Source organism: Thamnophis sirtalis, unplaced genomic scaffold (assembly GCF_051295495.1).
Source record: "Thamnophis sirtalis isolate CommonGarterSnake01/CBP01778 unplaced genomic scaffold, rThaSir2_p1.2 scaffold_13, whole genome shotgun sequence".
NCBI lineage: Eukaryota > Metazoa > Chordata > Lepidosauria > Squamata > Natricidae > Thamnophis > Thamnophis sirtalis.
The window spans coordinates 21916833-21930330 of record NW_028261393.1 but is presented as its reverse complement, the minus strand read 5'-3'; the positions used below and the strand labels follow the sequence as shown (position 1 = coordinate 21930330).

The window sequence follows — 13498 nt, the reverse complement described above, 5'->3', positions numbered from 1 at the left end:
AGCACTGCACACAAAAACAACTAGACACAAGGACAGTTTTTCCTGAATGCCATCACTCTGCTTAACAACTAATTGCCATAACACTGTCAATAATTTACCAAGACTGCATTACTATTATTCTTCTCTTCCTTCCTAGTATTTATCTCTTCCCACTTATGACTATAAACCATGTTGCTTGTATCTTTAAAATTTATATAGTTTCATTTGTTTCCTAGTACGATTTGATAGCTTATTAGTAACCTTGACTATCACTGTGTTGTATCTTATGATTCTTGATGAATGTATTTTATTTTTCTTTATGTACACTGAGAGCATCTGCACCAAAGACAAATTCCTTGTGTGTCCAATCACACTTGGCCAATAAAGAATTCAATTCTATGTCTCATCAGGAGATTCTCAATATATCCAGATCTCAATTGTCCCAGAAATGCTTTTATTCCAAAAGGCAACTGGATTTTCTTGGGGTTTTTTTTTTCTTTTTTTTTTTCATTTGGAAATGTTTCCTTTCTCATCCAATCCAGGAGTTGAAGAAGTTTCTTGGGTGAGAAGTGAAAAACAAAACAAAACACCTGCTCTGAAATGGATACACTGACACAGTGGGAATTGAAGAATAAAGATGAATCGGAATATTATAAGATCTGGGATAAATTTTATCGATGGTTGGAGTATAAAAGGGAAAGGCCAAAATAGGCATGAGTTCAGATCCACAGAATGGAGACTAGAATTATGTATGAAATGATAAATGTGAGAATGTACAAGATAAACACAAACCAACACAGCTGGAAATAGGTTACTTTTTTCCTTTTTGTAAATATGGTATGGATCAGATGTTAAAAAAACAGGGTGGCTATAATGTATAACTGAATATCTTAGCATGTATGGCATAGATTCAGCCAGGATGGTTTACACTGTGTCCAACATTTTAATTTATGTTTAATAATAATAATAATAATAATAATAATAATAATAATAATAATAATAATAATAATAGGCCAGTTGCCTTTTAGGAAAAACACCTCTGGGACTTTTCCTTAACAGCTGTCACTGTCACCCAGGCTTAGATCTACACCTCTTGTTAACTGCTTGACCCACACAGACACACAGTTAGGAAGACATGAAATCAACACCTCTATTTAAATCCTGCAGCCCCCCCCCCCCGCAGAATCCCAGAGTGGGAAGGGGAGAAAGAGGGAGAGAAGAGGCATAGATGCTCCCAGACACCCGAATCAGCTTCTTTTCATTTTGGCCTTTTGAAGGGAGCCCTCTCCTCTCCATCCAAGCAGGCTCTCCCACACACTGTCCTGCTGTTACCATAAATTATGTGAAGGGGAGGGCAAAACATGAGGGTCCCAAAGGAAAAGGGGGAGGGGGAAGAGCTAGCCCACGGCTAACACATGCCGTTAATCACATGAGCGCCTCAATCTGCTCCGGCAAACCTCACACAAAGGCCGAGGTTCCCATCACCAAAAAACAAACAAACACAAAACAGTCCCCAAAATGGGCAGCAAACATTTCATGCCCAGCCCTGCAAAGCTGCCCCCCCCATTTCCCCAGGAAAGGCAAGCAGCTGGGAAGGCTTCTAGCTCTTGCATTTGTGTTTTCAAGGACAGAATTCCATTTAAACACACACAAACACACACACATAGATTACCCTGCACAGAGAGAGCTGAGCTGAGATTTCAGGAGTCCACTGAAGGTGCTGCCTGCTGGCTTTGAAACGAATTTTGAGAGAAGCGACTTCCATACAGAATCAACTTTGGTGCATCTGTTTATAGAAGTTCGTCTGAATTTTACATATTATCCACTGAAAACATGTTTTAGAATAGAATAACAGAGTTTGAAGGGACCTTGAAGGTCTTCTAGTCCAACCCCCTGCTTAGGCAGGAAACTACACCACTTCAGACAAATGGTTATACAACAACTTCTTAAAAACTTCCAGTGTTGGAGAATTCCCAACTTCTGGAGGCAAGTTGTTCCACTGATTAATTGTTCTCACTGTCAGGAAATTTCTCCTTAGTTCTAGGTTGCTTCTTTCCTTGATTAGTTTCCACCCATTGCTTCTTGTTCTACCTTCAGGTGCTTTGGAGAATAGTTTGACTCCCTCTTCTTTGTGGCAGACCCTGAGATATTGGAAGACTGCTATCATGTCTCCCCTAGTCCTTCTTTTCATTAAACTAGACATACACAGTTCCTGCCACTGTTCTTCATATGTTTTAGCCTCCAGTCCCCTAATCATCTTTGTTGCTCTTCTCTGCACTCTAAAGTCTCCACATCTTTTTTACATCGTGGTGATCAAAACTGGATGCAGTATTCCAAGTGTGGCCTTACCAAGGCCTTATAAAGTGGCATTAACCCTTCACGTGATCTTGATTCTATCCCTGTTTATGAAGCCCAGAACTGGGTTGGCTTTTTTGGCAGCTGCTGCACATTGCTGGTTCCTATTTAAATGGTTGTCCACTAGGACTCCAAGATCCCTCTCACAGTTACTACTATTGAGCAAGGTACCACATATACTGTACCTGTGCATTTTATTTTTCTTGCCTAAATGTAGAACCTTACTTTTAGCTATTAAACTAGCCATTTGTCCAGAATGGCGTAAGGTCTCAGGCTTGGGCAGGGGCTTGGACTAGAAGACTCCAAGGTCTCGTGTTTTTTCTGTACTCTGAGATCCTGAAACTAGATAATGCAGGAATTTTGTTCCAAATAATCATTTTATTGGGAGGGGAGGCCAACTGCAAATGGGGGAGCGTTTCTCTTTATTTAAATAACCCCCCCCACCAAATATACAGTAGGACGACAGTGGGCATCAAGTGGGCAGCTTTTCCCACTATCAGTGCTGTATTTAAAGGAAACCAAACAAAGTTCACACATGTGAAATGATTAAAAAGAAACAATTGGTCAGATCAACAAGATTCACAAAGCATGAATGAAAATAGCACTTTGGTGCACACACTCAGCAATGGGCATTCAGAAGCACACAGTCTAGGATACCCAGGGCAAAATATAGCTCCCAAGTCTAGTACCGTAGCTATTAATAGCCTTATCCTCCGTGGGGATTTCTTTCCTTTTACGCTTGATCAAATAATCTCCCAGAGAAGTAGAGTTTTTTAGGGCTAAACTCCCTCACAGAGTTCTTTTCCGAAGCAGGAATCTAAAAAGCTGGTTTTCGAAGTGGTTGGCAACTCTTTAGCCAAGCCATCTTCAAGCCAATGCGCTTCACTTCTGCCGGATTACAGGTCCCATGCTCATCAGCCAAGAAGTTCTTCTTCTTGCAGACATCAGTGTTGAGGGTATTACCTAGTTAGGTAATGAAACGTCTGCAAGGAAACAAGCAAGCTCAGAGAGCACCAAGGACCCCTCATTTCAACCCTGAGCAACAAATATTCTCTTCTATCTTTCCATTTTTTCCAGAGTCTTCACATCCTTAATCTGGGCAGGCTATTAACCCACAGAGGTAGCTAATCTGCAAATAAAGCATCATATAACACACTTTGTCAACCAGCACAATGTAATGTAGAATGTTGCACATGGATTAGGAAAAGTTCCCACAATCCTGGAACTCCGTGGATCAGTAATTCTCTTTTAGCTTCATCACACACTTAATCTTTGAACCCAAGCCAAAAAAATGGAACATTAAAAACTATAAATAAACCACAAACTTCTGAATAATGGTTTGTAATTTTTTTTAAAAAAGCTATTCACACACCGGGTTAAGCAAAACCTAAGTAAATTATGTTATGACTTAATGAGTTGTGTGAATTTTCCTCTAGAGGCCAGAATAAACAACTAAGAACAATTTTCAAGAAGTGTTAAAAAAAAAATTTGGGTTTAAACTAATTCCTGCCCCTTGTGCCAATATTCTCATCATCTAAAAAAATCAAATAAACATTTTTCTCATAGGAAAATAGAATTCAAACAAACAAACAATCTTTGCAGAAGGCAAAGCAATCTCCTGAAAAGTCTTTCCTATTCAGGGTTTGGGTTGAATTGGTAATCTCATCCAAGAAACTCCCATACCTTAGACCAGGGGTCCCCAAACTTGGCAACTTTAAGACTTGAGGACTTTAACTCCCAGAATTCCCCAGCCAGCACTGCACTAGAGCAGAGGTCAGCAACCTGTGGCTCTGGAGCCACATGTCGCTCTTTCATCCCTCTGTTGCGGCTCCCTGTCGCCAGTCAGCTCTACAATTGATAGGGCTTTTGGTTAGGACAGGAAGAGGAAAAAGGATGCCACACGCAAGAGAAGGAGGAGAATCTATGTGGGGGAACCGGACTTCCGGTCAGCAGATGGAAAAAGGACACTGCGCTAAAAGGGGACTCCAGAATTGAATGTGGGGCTTCCAGTTAAGACCTTTGTGGCTCTTTCAGGGTTTAAGGTTGCTGACCCCTGCACTAGGGGAACAGGAAGCCTTTGGTGACCTTTCCTGGTCTGAGATAAGCAGACTTAGAGTCCATGCTCTAATAACCCTTCAATGCACTCTACTCCACAGGGGCTTATCATTAGAGTTCACGATCCTTAACTGAACCTTTGGTTCCTTCCTAAGCTGAATGAAGATTCAGAAATTGAGACGAACCCACTAACCTACAGCCACAAGCTGGGTCTCACCTGGTTGGGAAAGGTTGGGAGGTATCACCTTTTAGGTACCTAATCAGAAGCCACTAAAGGGTTGTAGAGTATCAACGGCACCTTCACAATGCAACCGGGGTTGGCTCTTTGGTTTGTCCCTAAAGCGGAAAGTGATTCTTTCCCAGCTTTGGTCTAGTCCAGGGGTCGGCAAACTTAAACACTCAAAGAGCCATTTGGACCTGTTTCCCACAGAAAACACCGGACGCCACAAAGGTCCTAACCGGATGCCCCCTGTTCAATTCTGGAGCTGACCGGAAGTTCAGTTCCCCCACCACAGTCTCCTCCTAGCGCGGCGTACTTTTTCCTCTACTTGTCATAACCGAAAGCCCTATCAATGGTGGAAACAACTGGAAATCCCTTCCCTTGCCATAGAGTCTTCTCCTGGCGCACTGTGCTTCTCTCCCTCTCCTCCCAGGAAGCTCCTCTCAAAATTGTGGTGCCGACGGGTGACAGAGCCGCAGCAGAGGGAGGAAAGAGCTACATGCAGCTCCAGAACCAGTTTGCTGACCCCCTGGTCTAGTCCAGTGGTCCCCAACCAATTTTTGGCCATGCTCCACCTAAGCATCTCTAAAATCCTGACGACATATAATTTTTACTTTACTCAAAAAGTGAACCTCTACTCACGCGGAGGAAGCCTAAAAGGCCATTAACTTGGTTTAAACGAGGTTCAAATTGTCCCCATTCAAAATCAAATTGTCCCCCTGTGGGGCGTGGACTCCATTAGTCTAGATTCTAGTCCAAGGGTGTCAAACTTGATTTCATTGAGGGACGCATCAGGGTTGTGTTTGACCTCAGGGGTCGGATGGCCATGGCCAGGGTGGGCATGGCCAGCTCGACATCTCTCATGGCGGGGAGCACTCTGCCAGTGAAAACAGGCTCCTGAGCTCCATTTTCAACTGTGATGGTCTCCTGCAACACCCTGCCAGCAAAAACAAGGGTTCTGGAGCTCCGTTTTCACTGGCAGAGGCACCGCGGGAAAATCCTTTGTTGTTTCCAGAATGGCCCCATGGGCCAGATCTAAGCACTCCACAGGCTGGATCCGGGCCCCGGGCCATGAGGTTGACACTCCTGCTCTAGTTATCCCCTCCCCCAAGTTTACTAAATCAGCGAACTTCATTCTAATCCTTAAAACACATTTTTAAGACAGTAGTGAAAAGCACGATGCCCTCCCGATGCATCGAAATTTAACTTCCATTATCTATAGCCTGCATAATAAGACGGAGTGGGAAGCTATGGGAATTAAATGCCAATGGTCTAGATGGCACCACCTCCAGGGAAGCTGGTAGGAGCCTCTCTGGCAACGCTGTCAGAGATAAAGCAGACTCCCCCAGGCCCTGAAATACCATCGTGCTGATGCAATTCCCTTTTTATGCCTAGCAAAATTTGCCAAGAGGTAGAAAAGGATCCTGAAGTACAGTAATGGTAAAATTGTCGAAATCTTTTGGGAAAAGTGTATTTTCTAAAACTAGCTAATGACACCGCTTTTTTTTTTTTAAGTGGTACCATAAAATTATATATCAATGGAAATAATCAAGAATGTAATGCAATAGCTTTTATGAAGGATTTGCTCTTAAAATAGCAGTTATAAGGAAGAAAAGTGAAATGAGATAAAATTATCAACATAGAAAAAACGAGATACACAAAAATCATCACCATGTCAGTTAATACTTAATTGGGTAACCTGTAGCACTAATTACAGTCTTACAATGTCTTCCCATGGAGTAGACCATGTCTTCGAGTTCTGCAGCGGTTATAATGTGAAACCAAGGTCGAACAATTGCTTCTATTAACTGGGTTTTATTGCTGGGTCGCTTCTGACTAACAAGTCTCTTTAGTCGGCTCCATAGTTTTTCAATTGGGTTAAGGTATGGGCTATTCCCAGGCCAATCCAGCAGTGGAATATGATTATTTTGAAACTCAAAAAAAAAAAAGTGGTGTTATTAGCCATCAAACCTCAAAAATGCACTTTTCCCAAAAGGTTTCCACAATTTCACTTCCATCCTATACCTGAAAATCAGATCTGAGGCTTTAAATCAGGGGTGTCAAACTCAAGGCTCGAGGGCCGAATGCAGCCCACGGGGTACTTAAATCTGGCCTGTGGTCCCCACCCCTGGAAACAGCAAGGGACTGGTCCACGGTGCTTCTGCCAGCAAAAACGGAGTTTACATGATCCCGGGACATTGCAAAGGTCATAAATATGAGTCAATTGCCAAGCATCTGAATTTTGATCATGTGACGATTTTCACCCTCTTTTTTGAGGGAAAACGGTGTGTCTTATATTCCGAAAAATAAGGTACCTCTATACAAAACTCACTAACAGTTCCTTTATCTCTCGTTTTTAAACTCCGGAAAGCCAACATAGCTACTACATCCTTCTTCCTTGAAAACAAGCATCAAATTGAACAAAGTCAGTGAAGGATCTCCTTAATAAAGTAGCTTTTCCTACTAGGCTCTAAAATACATTTTGAAGTATGTGGATAGCCCTCAGTGAGGTGTTTCTGCTCAGCCTCCTTCTCAGTCAGATCCAATTTACACTGAGCCAGCTGTTTTGCCAACTCTTTCTCTTGGTGGCTGCTTAGCTCCAACAACTGCTTCCTGTTGGGGCCCTAAGGAGGCCCGATGGGGAGGCAAGGAGTGGCTGGGAGGGGAGGGCTGAGTAGAGGCTGGAGAGGTGCCCATTGACGTGAGTGACATCGAGTTGGCCATGCCCACCCAGTCACATGATCACCAAGCCACACCCACCCAGACAGTCATCAGGCAGATCATATTAGCCATCAGCAGAATTTAAAATTATGAATTTAGTGGTCCCTGAAGTCTGAAAGGTTGGTGACCCCTGGCTTAGTCAACCTGAGTTCCTAAAAAATCAGAGTTGGAAGTCTACATGAAACAGTCATATTCTTCCAACTGACTGGAAGCCTGGTGTCTGAAAGCATGGACCATCATGGCTGGCAAGAATTGCCAAGACATCAGGCAAAGCAGAAGCAGCCCTGGATCCATTCCCATATGCAAATTAAAGTAAAGGTAAGGGTTCCCCTCACATATATGTGCTAGTTGTTCCCGACTCTAGGGGTGGTGCTCATCTCCGTTTATAAGCTGAAGAGCCAGCGCTGTCCGAAGACGTCTCCGTGGTCATGGGGCTGGAATGACTAAATGCCGAAGGCGCACAGAGTGCTGTTTCCTTCCCACCAAAGGTGGTTCCTATTTTTCTACTTGCATTTTTTACGTGCTTTCGAACTGCTAGGTTGGCAGAAGCTGGGACAAGTAATGGGAGCTCACTTCATTAGGTGGTGCTAGGGACTCGAACCGCCCAACTGCCGACCTTTCTGATCAACAAGCTCAGCGTCTTAGCCACTGAGCCACTGCCTCCCTCTGCATCCCTGATGATGTTACCTAGTGGGTAATGAAAAGGTCTGCAAGAAAATAACTTATTAGAGATGGTCAGATGGCCATTCACACACTTGTCCCACCACGACCAAAAGCTTGCAGTCTACTATTAGTTGCTATAGTTAAATCATATGATCTACAGGTAGTTCTTGACTCACAGCAGTTTAGTGGCAGTTCAAAGTTACAACGGCACTGGAAAAAGTGACATGACCATTTTTCACACTTACAACCATTGCAACATCCCCCACTGTCTTGTGATCCAAATTTAGTTGTTTAGCAGCTGCTTCATATTTATGACGGTTGCCGTGTCCCAGAGTCACGGGATCACCTTTTGCGACCTTCTGATAAACAAAGTCAATGGGGAAGCCAGATTCACTTAACAGTGTCACTAATTTAACCACTGCAATGATTCACTTAATAACCGTGACAAAAAAGGTCATAAATTGGGGGCAAATCTCACTTAAATATCTCCCATTTATCAACCTAAAATTTGGGTTCATTTGTGGTCGTAAATTGAGGATTACCCTGTACTGGATTAGTCAGTCTGCAAAAAGTAACAGGTCATGAATTTACCCTAAAGTTCTACATATTCCTATTCGTAGCTTTACTGCAAACCTGAAAGGAATGTAATTCCGGTCCACGTTTACCAGGGATTCTCAAAACTGTGGTTTGAGGCTGGGATGTCTCAGGGAATTTAAGACTGAGATGGAAGGGTTGCTTTAAAATAAAAAAGCCTACCCAGATTTGGACATGCACAGTGGGAGCACTGTCAACCCCACTCCAGGCATTGCTTGCACAAACCCAAATAGACAATCGCAAGGCCACAAAGTTTTAGAGTGCCTGCAATAGAGAGATTACAATGACATTATTAAAAGTGATGTACCGTATTTTTCAGAGGATAAGACGCACCTTTTCCTCCCCCCAAAAAGAGGATGAAAATCAGTGCATCTTATACACTGAATACAGCATTTTTGGCCTCCTGAAACCCCCTCCCTTTGCAAAAATGGATGTGGAGAGGGTTTGAGAAGCTTTTAAAGTGTTCCTGGGGGCTGACGAGGGCAAAAACAAGCAAAAAACAGACTGTTTTGCTCATTTTTGCGCCCCCTAGCCCCCAGGAGCACTCTACAAGTCTCCCAAAGCTCTGCATCCCCCCTTTTTTTTGCAAAAAAATGAGGCATGCAGAGGGGGAAATCTTTTTTAAAAAAATTACCTCTTCAAAATCATGGTGAGTCTTATACTTTGGTGCATTTTATAGTCTGAAAATAGGTTATTTATTTCTTGCCCCATGCTAATCCCAATGAAACTGTGCATTTACTCCTGAAGGGATGGTACACACATTCATTTTAGGAAGTTGTAATACTGTAAAGATTCAGAATATTACATATATCATTCTTAACCCTCCTGCCTTCTGTGTATCTTAGAATAGCATCTCCCATCCTCCCTAGCAAGAGTGGGTAGCAGCAACAGGAAATGCTGGGTACTGTAATCCAACACTTTTGGGAAGGCATCTATGGCCCACAACTGATTCCAAGCCGTTATGGGCTTGAGAATAGTTTATTGCATGAGACGTAATCAGTTAGGTGTACCACACGTAAAGTAACAATGGCTAAGCACACTTTAATCCATGTAACCAAACCATCATGTATAATGCAGTAGTACAATGCATGGACCACATTAATCCTAATTCTTAAGGTACCACAATACTATTGTTTGTGCTTGAAATGCAAGACACATTTACATAATTTGCTGAGCAGCTGAAAGCTTTCAAAAGCAGAGCTGTTAAGAGTGCCCTAGTTCACACACCACACTAAGCAAAAAACCATATTTAGAAACCACAATGGGTAGCATCGTTCGCTTCACTTTCACCAGGATTTGCTTTCTAAGCCACCACTGCCCAAGCCCCACAAATAGTACTCTAAAGCCCGAAGGGGGGTGGGGGGTTCCCAACATTGGTAACTTTAAGGCTTGTGGACTTTTAACTCCTACAATTGGGGAATTCTGGCAATTGAACTCCACAAGTCTTAAAGTTGCCACGGCTGGAGATCTTTGCTTTAAGCCACAAATAAGTTTATAAAGCTAAATTAGCAAAAGTTCCCACAATAGCTTACAACCACTAGAGTTGCCATTACATAGCACATTAAGCCAGGACTAACCAACTAGCATTATGACCTAGTACAGCGCATCACTCCCTCGGCGCATCACCATCCCAATTGGCCTCTAGTAAAGACAAGGAGATTGAAAATCCCAAAGTCACTGGGAAATTTCTCACAACTTTCTCAAAACCTCCCCAATATACGCAAAGAGCCTAAGGACTATGCATAGTTTGAATCCCTGACGATTAACTCAAAGGTGCCTTTCTGAAGAGCTGAATAAGCCCCTTGGATGAGATGTAAAACATTTTCAAAGGAAGAAAAACCCAGAAAGTCCCGTTGTCTTCTAGAAAAGCACCTTTGGAACAGCCTGGATGACTGAGAATTTCCACAGACAATTAAAATCCCTCTTCTGAGAAAGTTTCAAAAAGCACCTCATGCTCTTATCTTCTCCTCATCAGCTTGGAAATGCTGGGGACAGAGTTTCTTTAAAGGAAATCTGGAGGACGTGGGTTGCATTTTTTAAAGAGGCGATAAAAAAGAAATACTCCTATGACCCTGGAGGTCACGGCTTGGGCACACAAAGAAAACCAAAAGCCCACTGCCCTGGCCCAGCTCCTGCCCTGTGTCCCCCCCCCCCTTTCCTCTTTAAGTCACAGTTACTTTCCATCACAATTGCTTTCTGTTGCCTTTACTCACACACACCTTACAAGGAGAGTTGCAAACCCCTTTGCTCTACTTGGGAAGGGGGGAAGGGAGGAAGAGAAGGCAACCAGCTTAGCTGCCCTTGGCACCCCTTGTCGTAACAGGAACCTTTACCCGTCTGCATACCTCTTTCACCCTTTCATGGATTACTGCCTTGTCGTGGGCGGAGGGGTTTGTGTAGCTCAATGAAGCTATGCCGTGCAGGGCCACCCAAGACGGACAGGTCATAGCACAGAGCTCTGAGAAAACCTGATCCACTGGAGAAGGAAATGGCAACTTTATCTTTGCCACGAAAACCCCACGGACAGTACCACAAGCCAAAAAGATATGATGCCGGAAGATGAGCCCCTCAGGTCAGAAGGTGTCCCATATGCCACTGGAGAAGAGCAGAGGGCTACTAGTAGTAGTAGCACCAGAAAGAGTGAAGGGATTGGGCCAAAGCCGAAAGGATGCTCAGCTGTGGATGTATCTAGTGGTGAAAGGAAAGTCCGATGCTGTAAGGATCTATACGCCATAGGAATGTAAGAATGCTGGGAACGATGGAGGGCAAAAGAAGAAGGGGACGGCAGAGAATGAGGTGGCTGGATGGAGTCACCAAAGCAGTCGGCATGAGCTTAAATAGACTCCAGAGGATGGTAGAGGACAGGAAGGCCTGAAGGAATATTGTCCACGGGGTCACGATGGGCTGGACACGACTTTACAACTAACAACAAATACCCCTTTCAGATACATGTCACAGCTCTGATGCAAGTTGGACATCAAAGCCTTTCTGTTATTTCCCCAGCTATGGTGCCTCCTTCCTTTCAAACGTCTACTTCTCCCAGAAAGACCCTCCAAAAGTGAGTCACTCTCTGTCTTCTCACTTACCCACCTTGGTTCCCTCCTTGAAAACTGCTGTCCGCCATGTACCCACTGATGTTTTGGAAGTAACAATCTCAGGGACTCCCCAAGCTGATGGTCTACAGTCCCAACTTTTCAGAAAATTTCAGATGGGGGATGTTAGTTTCAAAAAAAGTGGCACCCCCACTTACTAGACTGGATCCCCACAACATACTAAAACTGCTGTATGAAGGCAAACATAGGCTGCTAAGACCGGGTTAGGAGCTACAGCGGGGCTGGGGGTCATCCTCCACGTTAAGGCATGCCATAATAAATTTCATCCTCGCTTGGTTGAATGTCAAGTCCATTTGGCTTAGGAGCCTGGTCCTTGTGACCTAGTGGCAGATGGGAGGTGAGAAGGGACACGGGTCACCCAGTCCCAGTGGTGGCCATGATGTCCCATGCAAAGAGATGTACCCTTCTCCAGTGGGACATGTGAAGGGAGCCACAACTCCTTGGGACACCACCACCACCCCCCAAAAAAACTGGGGAAATTCTCTTTCATCCCACCACACAGAAGGACGGATGAGTAACAAGATGTCTTATCCACGGGTTGTTTACTCTCTCAAACACACCTAACCAGCCAAGACTTAGTCTCCTCATCCAAGTTTGTCCACAGTCTGGATGTCTGGGTTGCACCCTACTTCCACAAAACAGCCCCATAAACCTTGTCTCCTTGCATTACCTGCTATTCAGAGGCACCGCTACACATTCTCTCTCCCCCAAAAATCTGATGCTTCCAGAGTCTGTTCTACCAAAGGGGAATGGCTGAGCCCACCTCTCTCTCCCTTACCCCAGTCTTTCCACAGAGCTAAAGCGATTCTCCCCAGACTCATTTTTCTGATTCCTGCTTCCTCCTCATCTCTTCCGATTTATCTCAAGGCCCTCGCCCCCCCTCATTTTGTTTCTGCACACCACTTGGTTTTTCCAGCCCCTCATCCTTCCCCACCCCAGTCCCCCTATTATCTGCAATCTCAGCCAGTCTCCAACCCCCTTTCCATCAGAGGGGCTTCTCTCCCCTTCCCCAAATTCAAGTTCTGAGTTTTGGGGAGAGCCCCTTCCTCTCTCCAAGCCATCCCTCTGCTTCCAACAAGGCCAGCGGCCCCAGAGCATCTCACCCATCTACCCATCCACCCATGACACTCGGAAAGCCCCCTCCACTTTGCAAGATTCACGTGGCCTCCCCTTCGCAGGCCTCCCTTGCCCTCCAGCCCCTTCCCCTCCTTGGCTCGCAACCTCCCCCACACCCCAGGCAGCCTGCTGGAACTTAGAGACTCCCCCTCCCCCAAACCTGCCCCCCCTCCTCACGTCCAGCTGGGGCCTCGCCTTCAGACCTCTCCCAAACGCTGCACCCCGGCTCCCACCGAAGCCTTTTTCACCCCCCACCCCTCCATTGTTATTCGGCCAACCTGGTGCCCTCCGCAAGCCTGGCCCTCACCCCTGGCGCCCCCAAGCCCCCTCCGCTCTGGGTTCCAAAGCACAGAAGCCCCCTCCCCTCTGCAAAAGCCCGGCGTCGCTCTTGCTCCTCTGGAGAGAGCCCCCTCCCCTCGGCCCCTATATATTGCACGGGCTCCCGGAGTCGCCCGGACCGATTGCATCCCCCCCCCCCATCCCCAACCCCAACCCCGCTGCATGCTGCTGCCCCTCGGAGCTGGCCCTTGCCGGGCTCCTCGCAGGGTACCTGCTCCCGAGGGACCCGCTTCCATCCCATCCACGCGGGCGGCGCCCCGGAGCGGGGAGAAGGGAGGAGGGCGCGCGCGAGGAAGAGCCGCGTCCAAAGGCGCACCGGGACCTGGGCGCCGCTGCAGCCGCA

The 13498-nt window shown here is 45.4% G+C and overlaps 1 protein-coding gene across 1 annotated transcript in view; it reads right to left on the bottom strand.

Annotated features, from left to right (window-relative positions):
* Positions 1-13498, bottom strand: part of LOC106550791 (protein argonaute-1) — a 72163-nt gene extending 58665 nt beyond the window's left edge. The window contains exon 1 of the mRNA XM_087727170.1: positions 13367-13498. Coding sequence (XP_087583296.1) covers positions 13367-13391 — 25 coding nt within the window. The 5' untranslated portion in view covers positions 13392-13498. The remainder of the gene's footprint in view (positions 1-13366) is intronic.